The 20,970-nt window shown below is 45.6% G+C and overlaps 1 protein-coding gene across 1 annotated transcript in view; it reads right to left on the bottom strand.

Annotated features, from left to right (window-relative positions):
• The window catches only part of KIF6 (kinesin family member 6), a 295,241-nt gene that overhangs the window by 67,803 nt on the left and 206,468 nt on the right, over window positions 1-20,970 (bottom strand). Inside the window, exon 16 of the mRNA XM_015425506.1 lies at window positions 14,115-14,170. Within this exon, the coding sequence (XP_015280992.1) occupies window positions 14,115-14,170 (56 nt within the window). The remainder of the gene's footprint in view (window positions 1-14,114; window positions 14,171-20,970) is intronic.

Below are 20,970 nucleotides of genomic sequence, written 5' to 3' on the forward strand. Positions count from 1 at the left end.
ACTATTCGGTCATTAACAGAGCTGCCACAGGGCAGGCCAAATGCTAGGGAATTGGACATTGGCCGTGAGGCTTTTGCGAGCTATTTTGCAGATAAAGTCTTGATGCTCCGCCGTGATCTCCCCGCCACAGTTGAGAAAGTGAGCAAACTCGAGGCCCCATGCGCATCTTCTAGTTCCATTCTGGATTATTTCAATCCACTCAGCCTTGAGGAAGTCGACAGTTTGCACTCAACGGTACGTCCAACCACGTGCAGCCTTGATCCGTGCCCTTCATGGCTTATAAAAGCTGGCCGTGAGGGACTTCGAGGTACCCTTAGGGATATTATTAACAAGTCCTTCACTGAGGGGCTGTTCCCAGGGGAACTCAAGGAAGCGATGGTCTGCCCTCTCCTGAAAAAACCATCCTTGGACCTGGCTGAATTTGCCAACTATCGGCCGGTTTTCAATTTGCCCTATTTGGGCAAATTACTGGAGAGAGCGGTAGCGATTCAGCTGCAGAGCTTTATGGATGACACTTCCATGTTAGACCTGTTCCAGTCCGGCTTCCGGCCAGGCCATGGGACGGAGACGGCACTGGTCACCCTCACAGATGACCTCTGGAGGCATCTGGATCGAGGCAGTACAGCGGCACTGGTGTTGTTGGACCTGTCGGTGGCATTCGACACAGTTGACCACCAGTTGCTGATCCACCGCCTCGCCGACACTGAGATTCAGGGGCTTGACTTACAATGGCTCATCTCCTTTCTCCAAAGTTGGGGAGTAGATGTCCCAGAGGTACCCGCTGGTCTGCGGGGTCCCTCAAGGGGTGGTGTTATCCCCGATGTTATTTAACATCTATATGTGCCCCCTTGCTCAGATAGCCCGGAGGCACAGGCTTAGGCATCATCAATACGCCAATGACACCCAGCTATATCTGTTGCTGGGTGGTTAGTGCTACTCTACCCCAGGTGACCTGGAGCGGGTGCTTCAGGACGTGGCGGGCTGGCTTAGGCTGAGCCGATTGAAATTGAATCCAATGAAGACGGAGGTCTTGTGCCTGATTCGGAGCGGTTCGAAGGTAGGGATCCCACTACCGACCTTCGGTGGGGCGCCATGGTGCCAGCGCCGAGGGTCAGGAGTCTGGGAGTGCTCCTGGATGCCGCCTTAACAATGGAGGCCCAGGTAGCAGCCACTGCCAACCATCTTTGCCTTTTACCATCTACGGCTGATTAGGCAGTTGGTTCCCTTCCTCAAACACAATGACCTGGCAACAGTGATCCACACTATGGTTACGTCGAGATTGGACTACTGCAACGCTCTCTACATGGGGCTGCCCTTGTCCCAAACCCGGAAGTTGCAGCTGACTGTCCCTGCCCCAAGGATGCCAGACTGGCTTTAACCAGATCCAGGGCCTTCTCAGTGGCGGCTCCACACTGGTGGAATGAGCTCCTGGAGGATATCAGGGCCCTGCGGGACCTCTTAAAGTTCTGCAGGGCCTGTAAAATGGAGCTCTTCCACCAGGCCTTCAATTAGGAGCCGCCACTGAACGAGCTACTGAACATCTAATACTGGCACTTTCTTTGGGATAGTCATATGAGGCCAACTACAATGATTGCCACCTGCACTTTATTGTTTGTATGTAATTTGCACTTTATATTTTATTGTTGAATTTTATCTGCTTTTATTGTAAATTATTATTGTACGCCGCCTTGAGCCTGCTCGTCAGACAAGGTGGGATAGAAATCAAAATAAATAAATAATAAATAAATAATAATATGAGGGGTAATTCATTATTTAGTTGTGTTTGTGTAGAATTTTCAGGAAGGTGTCCTGCTTCAAGCTCATACATGAGCTATCAAAAGCATATAGTCGTGGTGACATGTCCATTCATCCAACATTCCAGTAATTTGTTGGGACTGTTAGACAAATAGTTCTGTCTTCAAAAAATATGCCATCCATATTGGCAAAGGAAATTACAAATGTAGTATATAAGATTTTTTTTCAAGAAGTTGCTTCACATTACTTCACAGAAACTCTGTGTCAGATGAAATACAGTGGCATTCATTTAACTTGAATAATGTTATTGCAATAACGGGCATATAACCATCAAACTGGCTAAAAGAATATCCTCCCAAACCAACCTCTATGGTTCAACAAGCACAGAGGCTGTTTTCATAGTGGTACATCAAACTCCTATTTATTTCTATGGGGAAACATACAGAAGTCTAATTATAATTTGTAAAGTTTCATTCACAAAAACATCCAACTTTCCCAGGACCATTATATAATTTCCCACCAGCATTTCCACACTTTCTTCTTTTCCCTCCTTGATCCAATATGCAAAACTCTCATTCCATCAATTCTACCTTATCTTTCTATCCATTGTCTTTTCTACCAGTACAGCTGCATCTTATTTTCATGATCCTATCTTATTTTCCTTCATTTCATATCATGCTTTCACTTGAGTTCACATCAGTAACTCCACAAAGATATTTTTACTACCCACAGATTTTAATAAAAATTATTTTTTCTGATGTTTCACATGCCAGGTTGATAAAAAGACTAGAGGCCAGCAAACCTCAAACAGGATATTAATAGCAGGTGAGTACACCTTGACCCATTCATTCCAAATCTGTGACCTCAAAATCTTTCTTTGCGTTCATATGAGAAAGAATGAACGTGCAAAAAGGTAGAATAGGAGGAGAAGGGGGAATTAGTTGAGACAGAGATACTGTACTGTAATCTTGGAGATGATACATGAGGAAGAAAGCTTTGGAGAACCAATGTAGAGAATTATGAAGGGAACCACACCTCTGTCAATTATTCCGTCTATGGTTTCACAATATTCACAGACATCTATTTACTGTGATTTCCACTCACAAAAGACATGGAATCTATCCTGGCTAGGTTAAAAGCAATCTTGTAGAATAATACACAATAACATTTCTAGACAGTGAGGTGGCCACATTCTTTCTGTACTGCTACTATTAATACAATGTATTATGACAATGAGGCATGATGTTTAAAACTGTAGTACTTACAATACCTTTTTAATAGTAGTCCCTTTTTGATTCTGTATGAATCAGCCACAACTCTTAAATAAAAAAGAGCAATGAAACTGTGTGTCATTCTTATTGAAAAAGCTAGATGCTTTGTTTCTGGACAGCCAGCTTGAACTGAAAGTCTGCTACCTCCACACAATTGCCTTTCCTTCCCTCACTCAACTTCAATTATAGCATCAACTGATTTTTGAACAGACTGAAAGAAACAGTTGCTTCCCTCTAGGCTTCCAAATACCATTTTGGTTTCTTTTTTTCCCTTCTGAAAAGGTTATACCAATTAGTGGTGTAAACATCACATTAAAGTAATGCACTGGAAATCTTTACTAAACCTTACATGCACAAGCATGGATGCCTTCTGTTCCATTCTTTATATGATCATATAGTTTTATCGCTAACTCAATAGTTACAGAAGAGCTCAGTTGATTTTAAAGTTCCCTTTCTGAACATCTGGCCAAGTTCTGTCCTGGTCTAGACTCTTGATTCACTTAAGCAGCAGCAATACTGAGCTTTATGGTAAGGATTATGAAATTCCGGGATCCATTGCTACCTATAGACAAAGGAATCCAGCTCACACTTGGACTTTAACAAATCATAAAGTGTGAGAATACACCACTATAGAAACGTATGTCTTTATGTGGAATATTATATAGAGATGCCAACCTCCAGGTGGGATCTGGAGATCCCTCAGAATTACAGCTCATCTTCTGACTACAGAGACCAGTTCCCCTGGAGAAAATGGATGCTTTGGAGGGTGAACTCTATGACACTGTACCCCACTGAGGTCCCTCTCCTCTTCAGGCTCCATCCCCAAATCTCCAGGAGTTTCCCAGCCTGGATCTGGCAACCCTACAACCCCATCCCCTGGACCTGGCAACCTTAACATCAATGGAGTATAGTCTCAATTTATTTAAAACAATAGATACAAAGGGGGTGATATTGTTTAAATAATCCAAGACATCTAAGTCAAAACCAGGATTTTGAATCATATGCCAGGAAGGTGCCAGGAAGGTCATGCGTGCGCGATAACGCGTGGGGGAAGCGAGGGGATTTACCCTGGAGGAAATTGACCCGCAGTTGCGTGATCACACAGTTCTTTGAAGCTGCGGACGTAGCCCTCCACTGTGTGATCAGACGCAATCGCGGGTGAGTTGGGTTTTGTTGTTGTTGCTGGTTTTTTATTTGCTTAAATGGAGGATCAATGAATCACACTGAGAACTTCCTATGGCAGTATGCAATGATGTGCATACTGAGAAGGGAAAAAACCAACGGCATGGAGTCGGGATGGTCTGATCAGACCATCCCGATGCCATGAGAGCGTGCTGCATCGATCATACAGGGGAAAGTCCATCTGTGACCCATAGCAACCCATTTGCTACTAGACTTTCCCCAGTGTCTTTTTACTCTGCTTCTTCGGCAGGTTGTCGACGGGTGCGGGACACTTGCCAGATATTCCCGCGTGATCACTGGTGTCATACTGGTGGCTCTGAGCAAGTCATTATGGCCCTTTTCACATTACCGTTCTATCATGAATGATATCCATCATTGGCCTGTTCCAAGTAAAGTAGGGTTGCCAAGTGGAACTTACCTTGGCGGCGGGGGATTCCCGGGTGGATCCTGGAGCGCATGCGCGTGCGCCGCACATACATCACCAGGAAGTGACTTTATGACGCCGGGCACGCTGGGGGCGGGGCCACGACCATACAAGGGAAAACCATAGAGTTTCCCCTTGTATGGCTGTGGCCCCGCCCCCAGCGTGCCCACGTCACTTCCGGGTGACGCGCACATCGGGGAGGAGTTCCCCCCGGGGCCCAATCCGCTGGTGGCGGGGAACAAGCCTCTGGGGTGGGGAAACTTGGGATCCCTAAAGTAAACTGATACATGGATGGGGCTTTCACACAGCAAATTTCCTTCTGTTAAGGAGCCATCCCTGAAATGATCTGGCCATTTCAAACAGTGCCACTTTCTTTCCCCTCCCCTTTTCACCCTGATCACACACGATCTTCCTTGGCCATTTTTTTGAAGCTTCTAATGTGAGTGCTGAAACGCTAAACGAATATAGCAAGTCAGTGTAATCGTGGCACCATAGAAATGTCTTGAGTCTCAGGCTCGTTTGCAATTCTCCCTCCCCAAGCCTCCACTCCTGGCTATGTAAACACATCTCTCTCTCCTCCTGTACTCATGTTTTCAAATGGCAACAAAAGCAAAAGCCCTTTGCATGTCAGCTGAATCATCAAGAAGCAAAGGCTCCCTGCATGAGTTTTGAAAAGAGGAGACCCTATCTATCTATCTATCTATCTATCTATCTATCTATCTATCTCCATGCACACTTTCTGATCGGCAAGCCAGCTCTCTGCAGTTACTAGGAAATCGTGCAAAGCAGTCTGCCCTCCCTCCTCCTGATTGCAGCTCAGCGATGCAAAAATTTTATTTATTCTGCCCTTTTCATGTTGCCAAGAGGTGTTCTTTCAGATAGTCTAGAAGCTGTATGTAGCTGAGTTGCAATTGAGGCCATGGGGAAGGAAGATTACAAACAAGATAGAGTCAAGGCATCTCTATGGTGCCACTATTACACTGACTTCCTATATTTGTTTAGCATTTCAGCACTTACATTAGAACCTTTTTAAAAAACGACAGAGGAAGATCACACGCGAGTGGGGTGGAAACGAGAGGGGAAAGAAAGCGACATTGCAGGAAGTGCTATGGGGCATTTTACACAGCTCCCCATAGTGATTCAGAAGTGGAAGGAAGGTTTGAAAATGAAAGAAAGGCAATTTTTGTAAGCAATGGCTTAGGCACACTTCCTGAACAGGGCACAACTGGGATTGTATGAACAGGTAAATTAATTCTGTTAGCAGCCAGTTACTGAAACGGGTCTGTCTGAAAGGACAGAAAAAATCCATTAGCAAGCAGTTCCTGAAATGGAATAGATAGGCTGTCTGAAAAGGGCATATAACTCAGCTACAGTTTGCTACCTCTGAAATGTGAACAACAATTACCTGTCTCAGAGTTACTGTAATAATGAACATAATAAAGATTGATTCAGGTGGGTAGCCATGTTGATCTGAAGCAGCAGAACAAAGTTTGAGTCCAGTGGCACCTTCAAGACCAACAAAGTTTATTCAACTTATTGTGCACCTTTCATGTGCACAAACACTTCTTCAGATACAATGAAATGGAAATTACCAGTCCATATATATAGGTAGAGGGTGAGCAGTAAATTAGCATACCACATAATGAAGATGTTTAACAGATTCAATGACCAAATAGGAATAACAAGCTTAGGCTGTGATCATACAGATATAAAGGGCGTGATCAGACAACAACATCTGGGAAGCGCCCCACAGCCGTTGGCAACCCGTTCTGCTCTGCTGCAGAAGCAGAGTTAAAAGACACCAGGGGAAATCTGGTAGTAAACGGGTTGCGACTGGCCACAGACAGACTTTACTGTGTCTGATGGTTCCAGCGTGCTCTCATGGCATCGGGATGGTCTGATCAGGCCATCCCAACTCTGTGCCATTATTTCCCCCCCTTTGCAGTATGCGCATCATCGCAAACTCCATAGGGAGCCCTCGGTGCAGAGGTGTGATTCATCGATCCCTCAGTTAAACGCATGGGGAAAAGACTGCACACACAAAAAAAGACTCACCCGTAGTTGTGTCTGATCACACACTAACTGTGCCCGCAGCTTCAAAGAGAGGTGTGATCGTGCAACTGCAGGCCAAATTCCTCTGGAGGAAATAGCCTTGCTTCCCCCCCCCCATTTTTTCTGTGACCACAGCCTTAGTTTGTATGGTTGCCATTTGTCTGGGTGGAAAACATAATGAAGGAAATAAATATGTAAAAATTTGAGATTGATGAGCAGATATATCCTTAATCATGGAATACTGAGAATAATTAACTAAGACCCTGCCACTATGCCCCATCCGTCTCCTCTCAAGCATGGAGGTGGCCTTATAGCATCTTATTATTTGAAGTGTGACTGGCTAACAACGACAAGAAAAGACTGGCTGACTGACTTTGAAGTGGGGCGATTGTCTGTGTAGAGTTATCTCCCCTGTTCCCAGACCAGAGAAATACATTCGAAGCTACCATTCCAAATTACATTACATTCTGCTATTCATTACATTACATTACAATCTACTATTCTAATTTATTATTTCAAATAAGAAATAAAATAAAGAGGATGTATGGCCTGAGATGTATTCTGTCACATACACCCAGACAACACAATCACGGACCTAACAACATCAACTACACCATCTCAGGCTTATTCACATGCTCATTTTCTAACACTGTCTATGCCATTAAACACCAACAATGCCCTTTGGTTCTCTACATGGTGCAAACTGATCAAAACCTACACCAAAGCATAAATGGACACAAATCTGACATCAAGAATCACAAGACTGAGAAACCTGTAGGAGAACACTTCAGCTTTCCAGGACATTCAATGGGTGAACTCAAAGTAGCTGTTTGATTGCCCTTTGGTTCTCTACATGGTGCAAACTGATCAAAACCTACACCAAAGCATAAATGGACACAAATCTGACATCAAGAATCACAAGACTGAGAAACCTGTAGGAGAACACTTCAGCTTTCCAGGACATTCAATGGGTGAACTCAAAGTAGCTGTTTGATTGCTGTGGACTGGAAGGTAGCTAATGTCACTCCCATCTTTAAAAAGGGTTCCAGAGGAGATCTGGGAAATTACAGGCCAGTCAGTTTGACATCCATACTGGGTAAGCTGGTGGAAACTGTCATTAAGGAAAGAATCAGTAGGCACAATGATGAACAAAAACTATTGAGGCAGACTCAGCATGGGTTCTGTAAGGGAAGATCTTGTCTCACTAAGTTGTCTTTACTAAAGGTTTCTGCAGTCATACAAAATCGGAATCATACAATTTCATACAAGCTCCTTAGTTACAATAGTACATCAGAACAATTACAGCATAGAAAATAACAAAAGCATCAAAATGGGGAAGACACAATGGGGCACGGCTATACTCATCTGAGGTCCAGCTGAGGAAGAACTCTCCTCCTTGGAACGCTGGGCAGCCGAAAGCAGGCAGCTTGTGAACTCCAAGGCACACAGGTAGGACCAGCCAAACCACGTGTGAGCTCTCTGGGTCGCGACTCCCGGAGAACTTAAGTAGTAGAGTCACTTGTAGCACCTTAGTGCACTGCTATGGGAAGGGTGGGTTAACCAGAGAGACAAAGGAGAGTTTCTCCTTAAATAAACTCTTTTTTGGGGCATGTGCTATCCAGCCATAAACTATCAAACCCGTCCTCTAAACTATCACTACTGGATGAAGAGGGGGTGACGAGGGGATGACGAAGGGGATGACGCTCTCCTAAGGGGTGGTGGCAATATGCAGATCCTACTCCTACATCAAAGGTGCCTTTTGGCAAGGTGTGAATCTTCCGTTCCCATGGACACCTCTTGATTTGCAGATCTGGTTCCTGCTCCAAAGCCATAAACGCTATTGTCTTTAGATCTCCAAACCAGATTAAGGGAGTAGGGTCACTTGCTCTTTCCATTCCAAGAATGCCGGGGTTCGCTGGGGATTTTCCACAGCTCTCCAAGTGGGTGCAATGGCGCGGTGTCTTCTCCATCCCAAAGAGTCATGGGATACATTCCAGGGACGCACATGGTCCGTATGTGCAACGGCAGGCCCAGGCCAGCCTATTTCTAGGCAAGCATGAGATGCAGAACAAAGCAACACACAACATACAGCAATCCCTGAATACACAATGCATAGGTATTCATGCTAGAGACACACATAAGCAGCATCACCACTATACAGAAATACAAACATAAGCTCATATCGTTACAGTCCCCCCTTTCGCGGCGGCAGAACTAAAAGTTCGGCCTGCCACGACAACAAAACATTGAGTCCACGTGGCGGGTGCCACTCCAAGGCGCTGGCATGGAAGTGAAACGTCATCATGCCAGGCAGGTGCAAAAGAATGTCCAAGTCCATGCGTTGGTGACCCCTATGTGATCTGGTTTGGTGTGGTCATGAACAGAGTCCGGGTCCATGACAGGCAACGTCAGCAGAAAGAGCAGGCAGGCAGGCGGACACGTCTTCGGTGTCGGGGTGTCGCCATCCAGACAGAGGCATCCGTGCTTCCTGTCTAAATCTAGCTAACGTTGGAGGACGGGTTTCTTTCCTTTGAAAAGGGAAAAATACCAAGACCTGTCCTATACTTACCAAAAATGCCAAATCAAAATAGGGGGGGGGCAGCAATGACGTCAGACAAGTAAGAGCCGTGGGTGTTCACTTCAGATGTGCATGTGATGCCCTAGTGACAGCTCAATGCATGTCAAACCTGCTTGCATGGAAACAAAACAACAAAACAGTTAATTCACAGCTAAACCACAAGGCATGGTGTGCAAACAGTCCCAGTTTCCCAGGAATAAAGCAGCCTTCACCGATCCCTGAGTAAAACAACCCCATCGTCTCCCTGCCACAAGGTAATGATAGGAACTCTCAGGCTGAGGCAAGGGATGCACTGTGTTCTTGGTGCTTGTAAGGAGGCAACATTGGGAGGGCTTCTAGTGTCCTGGCCCCACTGCTGGACCTCCTGATGGCACCTGGTATTTTTGGCCACTGTGTGACACAGTGTTGGACTAGATGGGCCATTGGCCTGATCCAACATTGGCTTCCCTTATGTTCTCTTATGTTCTTATTACAAAGGAACTTCAGGAATAGACTAGAATGGGGAAATTGCTGAGCTGCAAGTTATTACAACTCTTAGAACAATGGCACCCCCAGGACTTAACAGGGATATTGGTTTCTTATCACTACATATGCTAATCTCATTCAGCCCTTACATCCGTATTCTCACCAATCCCTCAGATGGGCCATATGTCCTCTTTATTTTATTTCTTATTTGGAATAATAGATTAGAACAGTAGATTATAATATAACATAATGTACTTTGGAATAATAGCTTGGAATGTATGTATGGACTGGTAATTTCCACCATTGTATCTGAAGAAGTGTGCATGCACACGAAAGGTTATACCTTGAACAAAATTTATTGGTCTTGAAGGTGCCACTGGACTCAAATAATAATAAAGATTGTTAATTATAAGTGCTATACAGATGATTAGAGAATGTGGCCTTCAGGCAAATGCCTCTCTTTTTTTGCATGACACATTAAGACTGGATCTTATTTATTATTTATTTATTTATTTATTTAGATTTCTTGACCGCCCTTCCCCTCTTATGTGGAGTTCAGGGCGATTTACAACAAAATAGTTCAATCTATATACTAATAGCGAAGGCACCCCCTGAGTGCGGATATTTAAATCTGCACATCGGGGGCACCTGGGGGGCAGGGAGATTTCCCTATACTCTTGGGGCAGTCCCCAGGTTTGCACAAAAATCTAAAAAGTTGAAAAAAGGGGGCGATATTTAAATCCCCCCAAAAGTAAAAGAGCCTTCCCTGCGCACGCACAGGGAATGCTCTAGGAACTGCGGTGGGCTGGCAGTTGGAAGCTGCTCAGGCCTCGCCGCAGGAGCAGGGGGAGGGAGGAGGAGATCAGCAGCAGCGGCAACGGAGGAGACCACCGGAGCTGGTGGGAAGGGGAAGAAGAAGATCGGCGAGGCCCGGCACCTGGCAGCCACTCGGGCCTCTCCCCCTGAGCCGGTGGTGGTGGTGGAGGTGGGGTGGTAAAGGAGACCGGGGACAGGGGGGGAATCGGTGGGGGGGGAAGCTTCCCTGCTGCTTCTTCCTCCTCCTCCTGCTCTGCCTGGAGTTCCCCCCCCCCCCGTGAGTATCGCGGGTCCCCTTTCTTGTACATTTTAAAAACCCATTAAAACCACAAACATACAATATTAAACAGTCAGCATCAATGCTCCCTCTAAGCTGTGGAGTCTTGTGAGCAAAAACTCCACTCCATGAGCCACTGGAATGGAAGCTGCGAGCGAGCGACCCGGCCACTGCACAAATACAACAGCAGACAGGAATGATAGGAATCAGTGGAACAGTAATTAATTTGGTATTCCAGCTCAGAAACCTTGAACAACTGAATTATCAGGGGCTTTCCTTAAACCGTTCATGATACAGTATTACAAAAATGACAGCTAAATTCCTTGCTGATAAAACTTCAGTTTGAATGTCTTTGCTGAATTCTAAATGTCACTGTAGATCTTTGACCATTTAGGAAGTGGCTGTAGTATTTTTCAGCTCTTTGTTGTAAAACAACAGTAATTCCAATGGAAAAGCAAAATGATCAAATAGATATGACAATTTAAACAATTGTCATATCTATTTGATCATTTTGCTTTTCCATTGGAATTACTGTTTGTTTAAACAGCGAAATGCTGCCTGTCACTATCACCGCAAATAATCTAGAATGCTAAAATGGATTTTATATTGCATCAAGTGGCTTAACAAAAGGTCTTCCAATAACCTTTGTGGTAAACAGTTTTACATTATTAAGTGTTGGCTAGAAAAACAGAAACTGATACTGAAGTGACCTGGCCTTAATCGTGCACATTGGAGCAGCCAGGAATGCTTTAAGGAAACCAAAATAACAATAAAAGTAAATTAAATATATAGCTTTAGGCCACAGATGGCTACAGTTCTTGCAATCTGGTTTTCCAATATAATTCTGGCAGGTAGCAACCATGCATGGCACAATGAATGATGCTGTGTCGAAGCATGTATACTATGAACGAGTCATACTTAGTTAAAGAATGTTTCTATTGTTCAAATGGTATAATTTTTCTAGTTCAGCAGAAAAAAATCCAAACAAAAATCTTGATCTTGGTTGTGTGTGGGGAGTAGAGAGGTATTATAAATTCATTGCACAATGTTCACACAAAGGTTAATAAAAATAAACTAAATTGCCCTGGCAGGTTAGATCTTAGCAATATTATAAAGGTTCCCTTGCTCGAAAGCCAGTCGAATCCGACTCTAGGGTTGCGGTGCTCATCTCCGTTTCAAAGCCGAAGAGCCAGCGCTGTCCGAAGACGTTTCCGTGGTCATGTGGCCGGCATGACTAAACACCAAGGCGCATGGAACGCTGTTACCTTCCCACCGAAGTGGTACCTATTTATCTACTTGCAATTTCTTGCTTTCGAACTGCTAGGTTGGCAGGAACTGGAACTAGAGACGGGAGCTCACCCCGTCTTGCGGCACCCGGGTCTTGAACTGCTGAACTACTGACCTTCCACAGCCTGCAGTTCAGCGTCTTAACCACTTGAGCCACCGCAACTCCCTAACTCCCTATTATAGAGAAATATTAAATACATAATCAGACAACAATGGCTCCATTTCTGTGCCTATATATCAGTTTTGCGACTAAACTTTGGCAATGTGATCCTGTCCATGATAAACATACAACTTTTGCTGATTTTAATAGTAACCTTAAGCACTGTAAAGAATAAAAAGTAATTTGGATTTTCCCCCTGTTGCTTTTGTTGTTGTTGCATATTTCCTTACCTCTGCAGCTTTGGTATTGTTTTACTACTGTGCGAGGGGTCATTTCTAGAAACATTTTATGGTTTTCAGCACCAAGTGCGGTTTGAGATCTCAAGGGGAGCCATTCTACCTTATCTATGCTGTAAGCATTCTGGAAATCTCAGCATGTGCAGAAAATCTGCATTTTACTCACTGTAAAGTGCAAATGATGTAAGACATGGGAGTAAGTATTAAAAATGTAAACTATAGACCAGAAATCCTGCCAAAGATGGGAATGGTAGACATCAGTAGAGGGTCAGCACAAAGACATCCTATTACAAAAGCTGGTCATGTTTACATCTAGTTCTTCTAATGTCTTTAGGTAGCAATTATTTGTCTTCAAACCAGGAAGATTAACTGGATAGCTAAACATCCAGTGAGAAGTCTTTCTTTCTTTTTAAATCCCCACATCTGTGGATAATTTGGAACCTGAGCGCAAATGAGTCCTAAGGCACTATATAGATGAAAAGTAGAAAAGTGAAATGCTGTGAATGCTCACCAAGCAGAATTCTTGTCCCTAAAATGAGTTTGTTTGTGATTAGAAACTCTGGGTGAAGACCTATGTAACATTCCTAGTGTGGTAGAAGTGGTCTGAACACACATTCCATTCACTGCATTCCAAAGTGTTTGCTTTCAGGGCAGAGAATGTGTGTTAAACCACTTCTACCACACTTAGAAGGTCTGCCTGTCTTCAACCCAACTTGAATGAATGGTCATTATGTAAATAATATAGTCTTTGACACCAAAAGATGAAGAAATTGGCAACCATAGCTGATACTAGTGTCTGGAGCCTGAGGTACTTCCATGATCATTCCTGTGGCCCTGAAAAAAAAAAGATGATGTATCCCAGATACTTTAAGCCTGCTTTACCGGCTACTCTACATATTAGGGCTAGGAATTATTTGCTGTTAATAGTTGTCATATTGGTATCCTGCCTTTCCTCCAAGAAGCGTTGAAGAAAATGTTATCTTTCCACTAATCCTATGAGATAATTAGGCAATTATGAGAAACTACCTGTAAGTTTCTAGACCAGTGGGATCTGAACCTGGATTGCACCTACTTCAGTCCTGCATGCTAGCCACTCTATCCAAACACTCCACTAATTGGTTGCTGTATACAACCAAGCAGCATAATCCAAAACCTCTGGGCATATAGTCTACAAACTTCTGAAGTACATAATTATCTCTTACAGCCTGATTATACAATATATGAAATGAGAGTTGGCTTGGGGGAACTCAGCCCAACTTGCACTTCACGAGGAAACAGCTCCAGAGTGCAGTGCAGAAGGAGGAGATTTCGCATTCCCTCCCTCCCACCTCAAGCGCTTTTGCCAGAAAATAATAATTGGGGGATGTATTTGTCCCGAATAGTAAAGCCCCATGTCCTGTTATGCCTCCAACCCAAATCACATTTCACATATGTATGTAATCAGACCCTTAGAGAAAAGACAGGCAATTGTGAAATTATGGATCCCTGTTTGGTGTTATCTGTAACACAAGCAAGCAAGTTCCCTCAGACTATTTATAATAGTTGAGCTCATGTAACTAAGGAACGTAGATATTATATATTAGAATATGAAAAATAAAATAATCTACTTACTGATTCTGTTTCTTATCTCATTTACTTTCTCTCCCAGGGATTTTGCCTCTGCAAACCTATAGATACAACAGTATATTATAATTAAATCAGTGATAACAGAAACTGATTGCATACAGTGCAAATATATTACTGTGACTTATCCTTTAAGTTGAATTGAATTGAATCTGGGGTTCATGGAAACAGTATGAACTATGAGAGAGACATACTTTGACCATCACAACTTTTTTGTTAATTAAATTGAATAATATCCCTTCAGAACTTATCTTATAGTAAGTCACGTGTTATGCTCTCAAATAGCAATGAAAGAGTGAAACCTTTACCCTTTGGTCTATACACTGTTTGCATTAAACAATGACCAACTAGAGAATAAATTAACCTGTTTTTTCCTCCTTTTTGCATCATGTATCTATTTCAAATGTTGTACTTTTCCAGGATTTGAAAACAGCATTAAACACTGCACACTTGATCTCATTAGACTTGTACAAAATGAGGTTTTGCATGTTTGGCAGGCATGCTTGACAACAAAACTGACCTTTTAAAGTTCTTGGATGGAGAACCAACAAAAATATACGAATGCTTCAGGAAACAGCACCAGTGATTTGATAGGTGGTTAGTTTTCCTCTATGCTTGCACTCACCTAATTAACCTACATATTGCTCAGGAGTACTGAAAAAAAGAAAGCAAGCTATTTCCTGCCCGCGTGAATAAAAGGTCCCATGACATGACTTGCAAGATTATAGGTGTTAACCGTAGTGGTATGGTCAAACTGGTTCACTGGTAATTACGCTGCTACTGCAAAACTGCTATTCTTTACAACCTTCTTTGCTAGACAAATAGGCAGTAATATTTCCATGGACTATTACATTTTGATTCTTTCATACTGGGAGGTGACTAGGTTATAACTTTAATCCATGTGTGTGAAATACAAAAAGAGATTATCACTGCTTTTATTAGTTAGACGATATGTCAGCTGCCTCCTGGAGAACAAAGATCTTTCTAACCAATCATACCAGTCAGGACTGAAACATGGTCTACATAGGTTGCCCTTGAAAACTGTTTGGAAGCTGCAGACAGTGCCTAATAAAGTGTTTCATTTTCTGTTGAAGTGTCAGGTAGCCCTGTCATAGTTCTGGAATGTGGAGGGGTACCCTCCCTCTCGTTCTCAGCTCTATCCTGCTCAGCTACTGAGCTTATGCTTGACCTTGTAGATGTTCCAGCTGCTGTTTCCATGGCTGGGAAAGTTAACGGCTTTTCTGCTATGCCCGTTTGCTTTGCCGCGCGTGTGAGTTATATCCATTGGCTCATGCTTACAGGGGGAATGTTTGATTTCACTATAACTCAGAGGCCCTACTACTGACGGCCATTCCTGACACAAGCTGTACACATGTTCTTTAGTACTGGATCCACTAATAAACAGTTAACTTCTTATGAAGCCCTGTGTGGTGTGACCTGACTAAGGAGCCTGACAAAGTATCAGGAATCTCTTCATCTCTCGACCCGAATCTCTCATGCTGGGATGAGCAACGGCGAGGAGACCACTCTCCCAGCTCTGACCGAGGAGGGGACCCAGCTCCCGCTTGGGGAGCCAAATGCTAAGACTGAGGTCATGGAGTCTGCCCCACGGGATGTGGGGACAGACAGGGTAGTCCTTCTGCTGGAACCCTTCGGAGGGTCAACAGCCAGAGTGACTACAAGGTTGCAGGGCGTGTGCTGGGGACGATTCAGTGTGGACCCGCATGAAACCTGGACTCTTCCTTCCCCTTCGGGCCCCCGACATGAAAGTCATTATGATTGGCCTCCACAAGATGTGGACTGAGCCGGAGGGTGGAGGGGCCACCGGGGGGGGCGAAGGACCTGAGGAGTTACTTGAGCAGGGCTACAATAAAATGGAGTTACTTGAGCGGGGCTACAATAAAATGCTGCAGCTGATCAAGGATTCTTTCCGGAAGCTGCTGGGGATGGTAGCGGAGGTGGTGCAGGGGGAAGTGCAACACCGGGTGCCAGTGCAATTGGCATGCCCGGCTCAGGTGCCACTGTGTGTCCAGCCTGCTCCACCTCAGAATCCTCTCCCGGGACCTCCAGGGAACGTGGTACCAGCACAACCAGGCCAAGAAGTGCATTGCCCTACAGAGCCTCTGGATGCTACATTCGATGGGACCCCTGAGAAACTGGCGTTCTTTGTGGTTCACGCCCAGAAGTTTGTCATGAACTGGGGCCACCTGTTTCCTGATGAAGAATGCTGGTGGACTATATTGCATCCCGGCTGAGGGATGAGGCAGTTGACTGGTACATGAATCTGCACAATACTGATGGACCGGAGCTCCAGTCAGTGGATGCTATTATGTGGGCCCTCAGGGCTCAGTGTGAAGATCAAAATGCTGGTGAGCATGCTCAGGCTTTCTTACGCACTTTCAAACAGGGAAAGCAGTCAGTACGAGCGTATATGGAGGAGTTCAAGCACCAGGCGGCGAAGATCCAGGGGTGGCCCGATGGAGTGATGGCCAAGCAATACCCCCTGGGTCTACATCCTGAGATCAGGGAAACGGTTCTTTGCAGTGTTCACCCAGTGTCTCTGAATGCCTGGATGCATGAAGCAGCAGATGCTGAGAGCCACTTGCGAACCATCAAGATAGACAACATGGCCAACGCGAGTAAGACAGTCCTGACGGCTCCGAAACCCAACACCCATCAACCAAAGAAGGAGGGGTTGCGAGACCAGCAGATGAAACAAGGGCTGTGCCTGAAATGTGGTGAATCCTGCCTGGGAATGGGAACCCAGGAAGTTGCGCAAGAAGAGATGGACGGACACCCCAACGAAGAAACCAGGACCCCGACCAAAGACCCAGTGAGCACTACAAGCAAGTTTTCCAGAGGAGGATCCAGATTCATCAAGTGAAGAAGAGGATCAACTAGTGGGAAAAGGGCAGGACCTGCAGTGAGCGGTGCTGAACAGCAGGTCCCAAACCCTGAGGTGTCTAAAATGGTGAGCGGATACCCCTCCCTCTTTTTTGTGACTGTGACTGTTCTGAACCCGGAGCTGGGTACCCACGTATGGGTAAGGGCACTGATAGACTCAGGGTGCAGCCGAGACTGTGTTGCCCCTGTCACTCTCCCATCCTACCACCTACTTCCCCCCCCCCCACAGCAGCAGTTGCAGCAGCCAATCTCCAGGAATCACAATGGATGCCCAAATACAGAGATCAGTTCCTCTTAGGGTTGCCAGCTCCATGTTGGGAAATTCCTGGAGACTTGGGGGTGGACCCTTGGGAGGATGAGGTTTGAGCTTGGAAGTGACCTCAGCAGGGTATAATGCCATAAACTCCACCCTTCAAAGCAGCCATTTTCTCTGGGGAAACTGATCTCTCATCTGGAGATTAGTTGTAATTCCAGGAGATCTCCAGCCCTCACCTGGCAATATTAGTTCCTCTGGAGGAAATTACTGCTTTGGAGGGTGGAGTGAGTCTATGGCATTATATCTGTCTGAATGCCCTCCCCACCTCAATCCCCACCATTTCCAATCTCCACCCCACAAATATCCAGGAATTCCTCAACCTGGAATTGGCATCCCTATATCCTTCCCACCCAACTGCCAACCTGCCTTTATCTGCCCCTCTGTCTTCAGCTTTCCATCTCCTTTCCCCCTGCAGCTTCTGAGGGAAACTATAGTCTTTCTCCACAGTGGGGACTAAAGCAGTTTACATTATTCTGTCCTCCTTTTATCCACACAACAACCCTATGAGGTAGGTTAGGCTGAAAGTATGTGACTGGTCCAAAATCACCCAGTTAGCTTCCACAGCAAGAGGGGGATCTAAACCTGGGTCTCGCAAACCCAACTCTGAAGCTCTGACCATTATACTACATTGACCTTCATAGGGTGGCTGCTGTTGAACAGTAGCAAGCAGCCAGGCCTAGTTGAATCATGCAAGTCAGGTTGTATCAAGTCCCCCAGAATTACAACCAAACTCCAGACAACAGAGATTTGTCCCTCTGGAGAAAATGGGTGGACTTTGTGGCATTATATCCAGCAGAGGCCTCTCCCCTCTCCAAACTCTGCACTCCTCAGACTTCACTACAGAATCTCCAGGAATTTCCCAACCTGAAGCGGGCAATCCTAGTCCCAGGCCTGGCTCCAACCCCCCTGCTATTTAGTCATTCATACTACAGGAGGAATCCTCCCCAATCCATGCTCCAGTTCCCCTTTTTGCTTCTTCTCCTTTCTGGCTGTCTCTCTCTCTCTCTGGCTGTTAGCCAGTCTATCTCTCACTGTCGATGCGGCAGGGCCTGAAGTAGATCCCTGCAGCAGCCATTTCAAAAAGTACTGGGGGAGAATTCAACCCTCCCCGAGTTTTTAAAAACTTTTTGGATTTTTCTGCAGCCCCAGGGAGTCCCGAGTCTGTAGAAAAACCTGTTGGGGGAGAGTGCACCCCCTATCTGTGGAAATATGTATCCTCACGCAGAGGGGACTGTTGAGAATTAGATATAGAGATGATGGTAAAATATGCCACTGCTGAAATTTTGACCAGCAACTGAACAAGGTCAGCTATGCTTTCTCTTTCACATTACATAAAAGAAACTATTCAAAACACAGTGGTCTGAGCCAAGGAAGAAATCCCCTCTGCAACCTTAGTTGGGAGGAGTGGATCCAGCTGTTTCACAGCTTAACAGAAGGAAGCCAATAGAGAGATCCATTGCTGGGAGAAACTAGTAGATTTATGGTAGAAATAGAATGAGAGATAGTCAATGGTGAGCTTGCTGTGGAACTGCACTCATTGTACCTGTGACATCCATATAGTCAGGAGTGGGCACACAGGGAGTATTTTTTTCTGCTGGAAGACCAAGCTGAATTTGCAGAGCACTGACTAGCCAGCCCTTGTGGAAACTTTCAAACAACTTCTTCCCTTCCCAGCAGTGTTCCCTCTAAGCTGAGTTAGTGTGAGCTAGCTCACAGTTTTTTTAGCCTCTGGCGCACACATTTTTGTCTCAGTTCAGGAAGGATGGCTCCAGAGCAAACTAATTTATGCAGCAGCCAAATTGCTCGCTTACAACTTTAATGCCAGTAGCTCACAAAGTAGATTTTTTGCTCACACGACCCCACAGCATAGAGGGAGCATTGCTTCCCAGCTTCTTCCCTTCCCATAACAGACATGTACAAAGGACTGACTGACTGGCTCTACTGTAAGTGTACCTACCAACACCACTTCTCAGGTGATGTCAAAAAAAATATATCTCCAAATAAACTTTTAATCAGATAATACAGCGGTGTCAAACTTATGGTCCAAGGACCAGAAGCAGCCTGCCCAGGGCTTTAATCCAGCCCATGGCTCTCTTCTCTCCCCCCCCCCACTTCCTCCCCTTCCTGTCCTCAAACTTCTGAGCTGCTGCTGAGTGCAGGGGACGGGGCTGCCGAGCTTCCCAGTTCCCAGCCATGTGGGTCTGCTAGAGCAGTTTATTACTTTAAGTCTGCTATGTGAAGGGGTGGGAGCTTGGTCGTCAACATTGTTGAGCTTCGGAGTGGTTTTCTGTTGTGTTGATTGAGCTTGAGGCTGTAGCAACTTGAGTCTGCTAGAGTTGTTTATTTCTTTGAGATGGCTGTGTGAGGGAGAGGGAGTTTGGTTGCAAACATTGGCCCAATCTGCATCTAGCATTTGCTCCACTGTTTTACCAAACCCACGCTGGAACAGAAATTCCCCTCTGCACTGCATGCCACTTTCACTTTGATTGATTGTCGGATTTTATGGCAGTGTCCAGAGCGCATACCACTTTCACTTCATTTGATCTCTCGGTTTTATGGAACTGTCTGCATAGATTTATGGCCATTTTAACGGCTGTTCAGGGGTGACTCTGCAGTCGGTATGGTGTTGGCCTGGGGTATTTGAATGTGGGTTTGAGCCACATCTTTTTCTGTTCCAGCGTGGGCCATTGTTGTGCATCTTGATGGAGGCTTCTCTCTTCTGTTTATTGAGCCTGACACAGCAGCTAGGGTTTGCTAGAATTTCGGGTTAGCAATAATCCCTGTCTCCATTTTTCTTGGAAGTAGTATTTGTTTAGTTAGCATTAGGTTTTTGCCTGGGCTATCCAGGTCATGGCTCAGTTGAAGAGCCCCTTGCTTGGCATGCAGGCTTCTATCCCTGGCACATCAGTTAAAAGAACCAGGCTGTGGCTTATTGAAAAGTACTCAGAACGAAGAGTGATTTCAGCAAGAGTACTTTATTTAGTGAAGAACAAGACAAGTACACTGGCGCGCAGGCCGGTATATATGCCCCAGAAACCCACCACCAAAACACACCCCCAATTCCCTTATAGGTTGCTACAGTAGCCGAGAGTCCCATAGGCTCTCGGCAGCGGACCTGGCCCTCTGATTGGTGCAGGCCAGGATCCGCTTGGGCTATTGTCTGAAGGAATGAAGCTATGAACTAACGCTGGACCGCATGGCCCAACGGTCGCGCACGTGGTCGCGGTGGATACATTACACTCCTCCCCCCATAGTCCAGACTACCCACACACAAAGTCCTGTAGGTATGCTGGTGGCTTCCGAGCCCTGGTGAAGCGGCGGGGCTCCGGGGCGACTGACGGGGCGGCCTTGGAGAACCATGGCGGAGAGGTTGGTTGTGGCGTCGGTGGCAGCAACGCCGGAGGCTCTGGAGCGGGCTGGAACGTAGACTGGGGTTTGCTGCTCTGGCTCGTTGACTGACGCTTCGTCGGGCTCGGTGCACTCCAGGTCCTCGGGATCGTCCGGGAGAACCCGGCGCCGCAGCTGATCAATGTGGCGGTGGAGCAGTTGGCCATCCTCACAGGAGACCTCGTAGGATCGAGGTCCCCGCACCCGGACGACTCGCGCCGGGATCCAGGGTGGCCC

This window comes from Gekko japonicus, unplaced genomic scaffold, assembly GCF_001447785.1.
Source record: "Gekko japonicus isolate JY-2015 unplaced genomic scaffold, Gekko_japonicus_V1.1 scaffold506, whole genome shotgun sequence".
Classification (NCBI taxonomy): Eukaryota; Metazoa; Chordata; class Lepidosauria; order Squamata; family Gekkonidae; genus Gekko; species Gekko japonicus.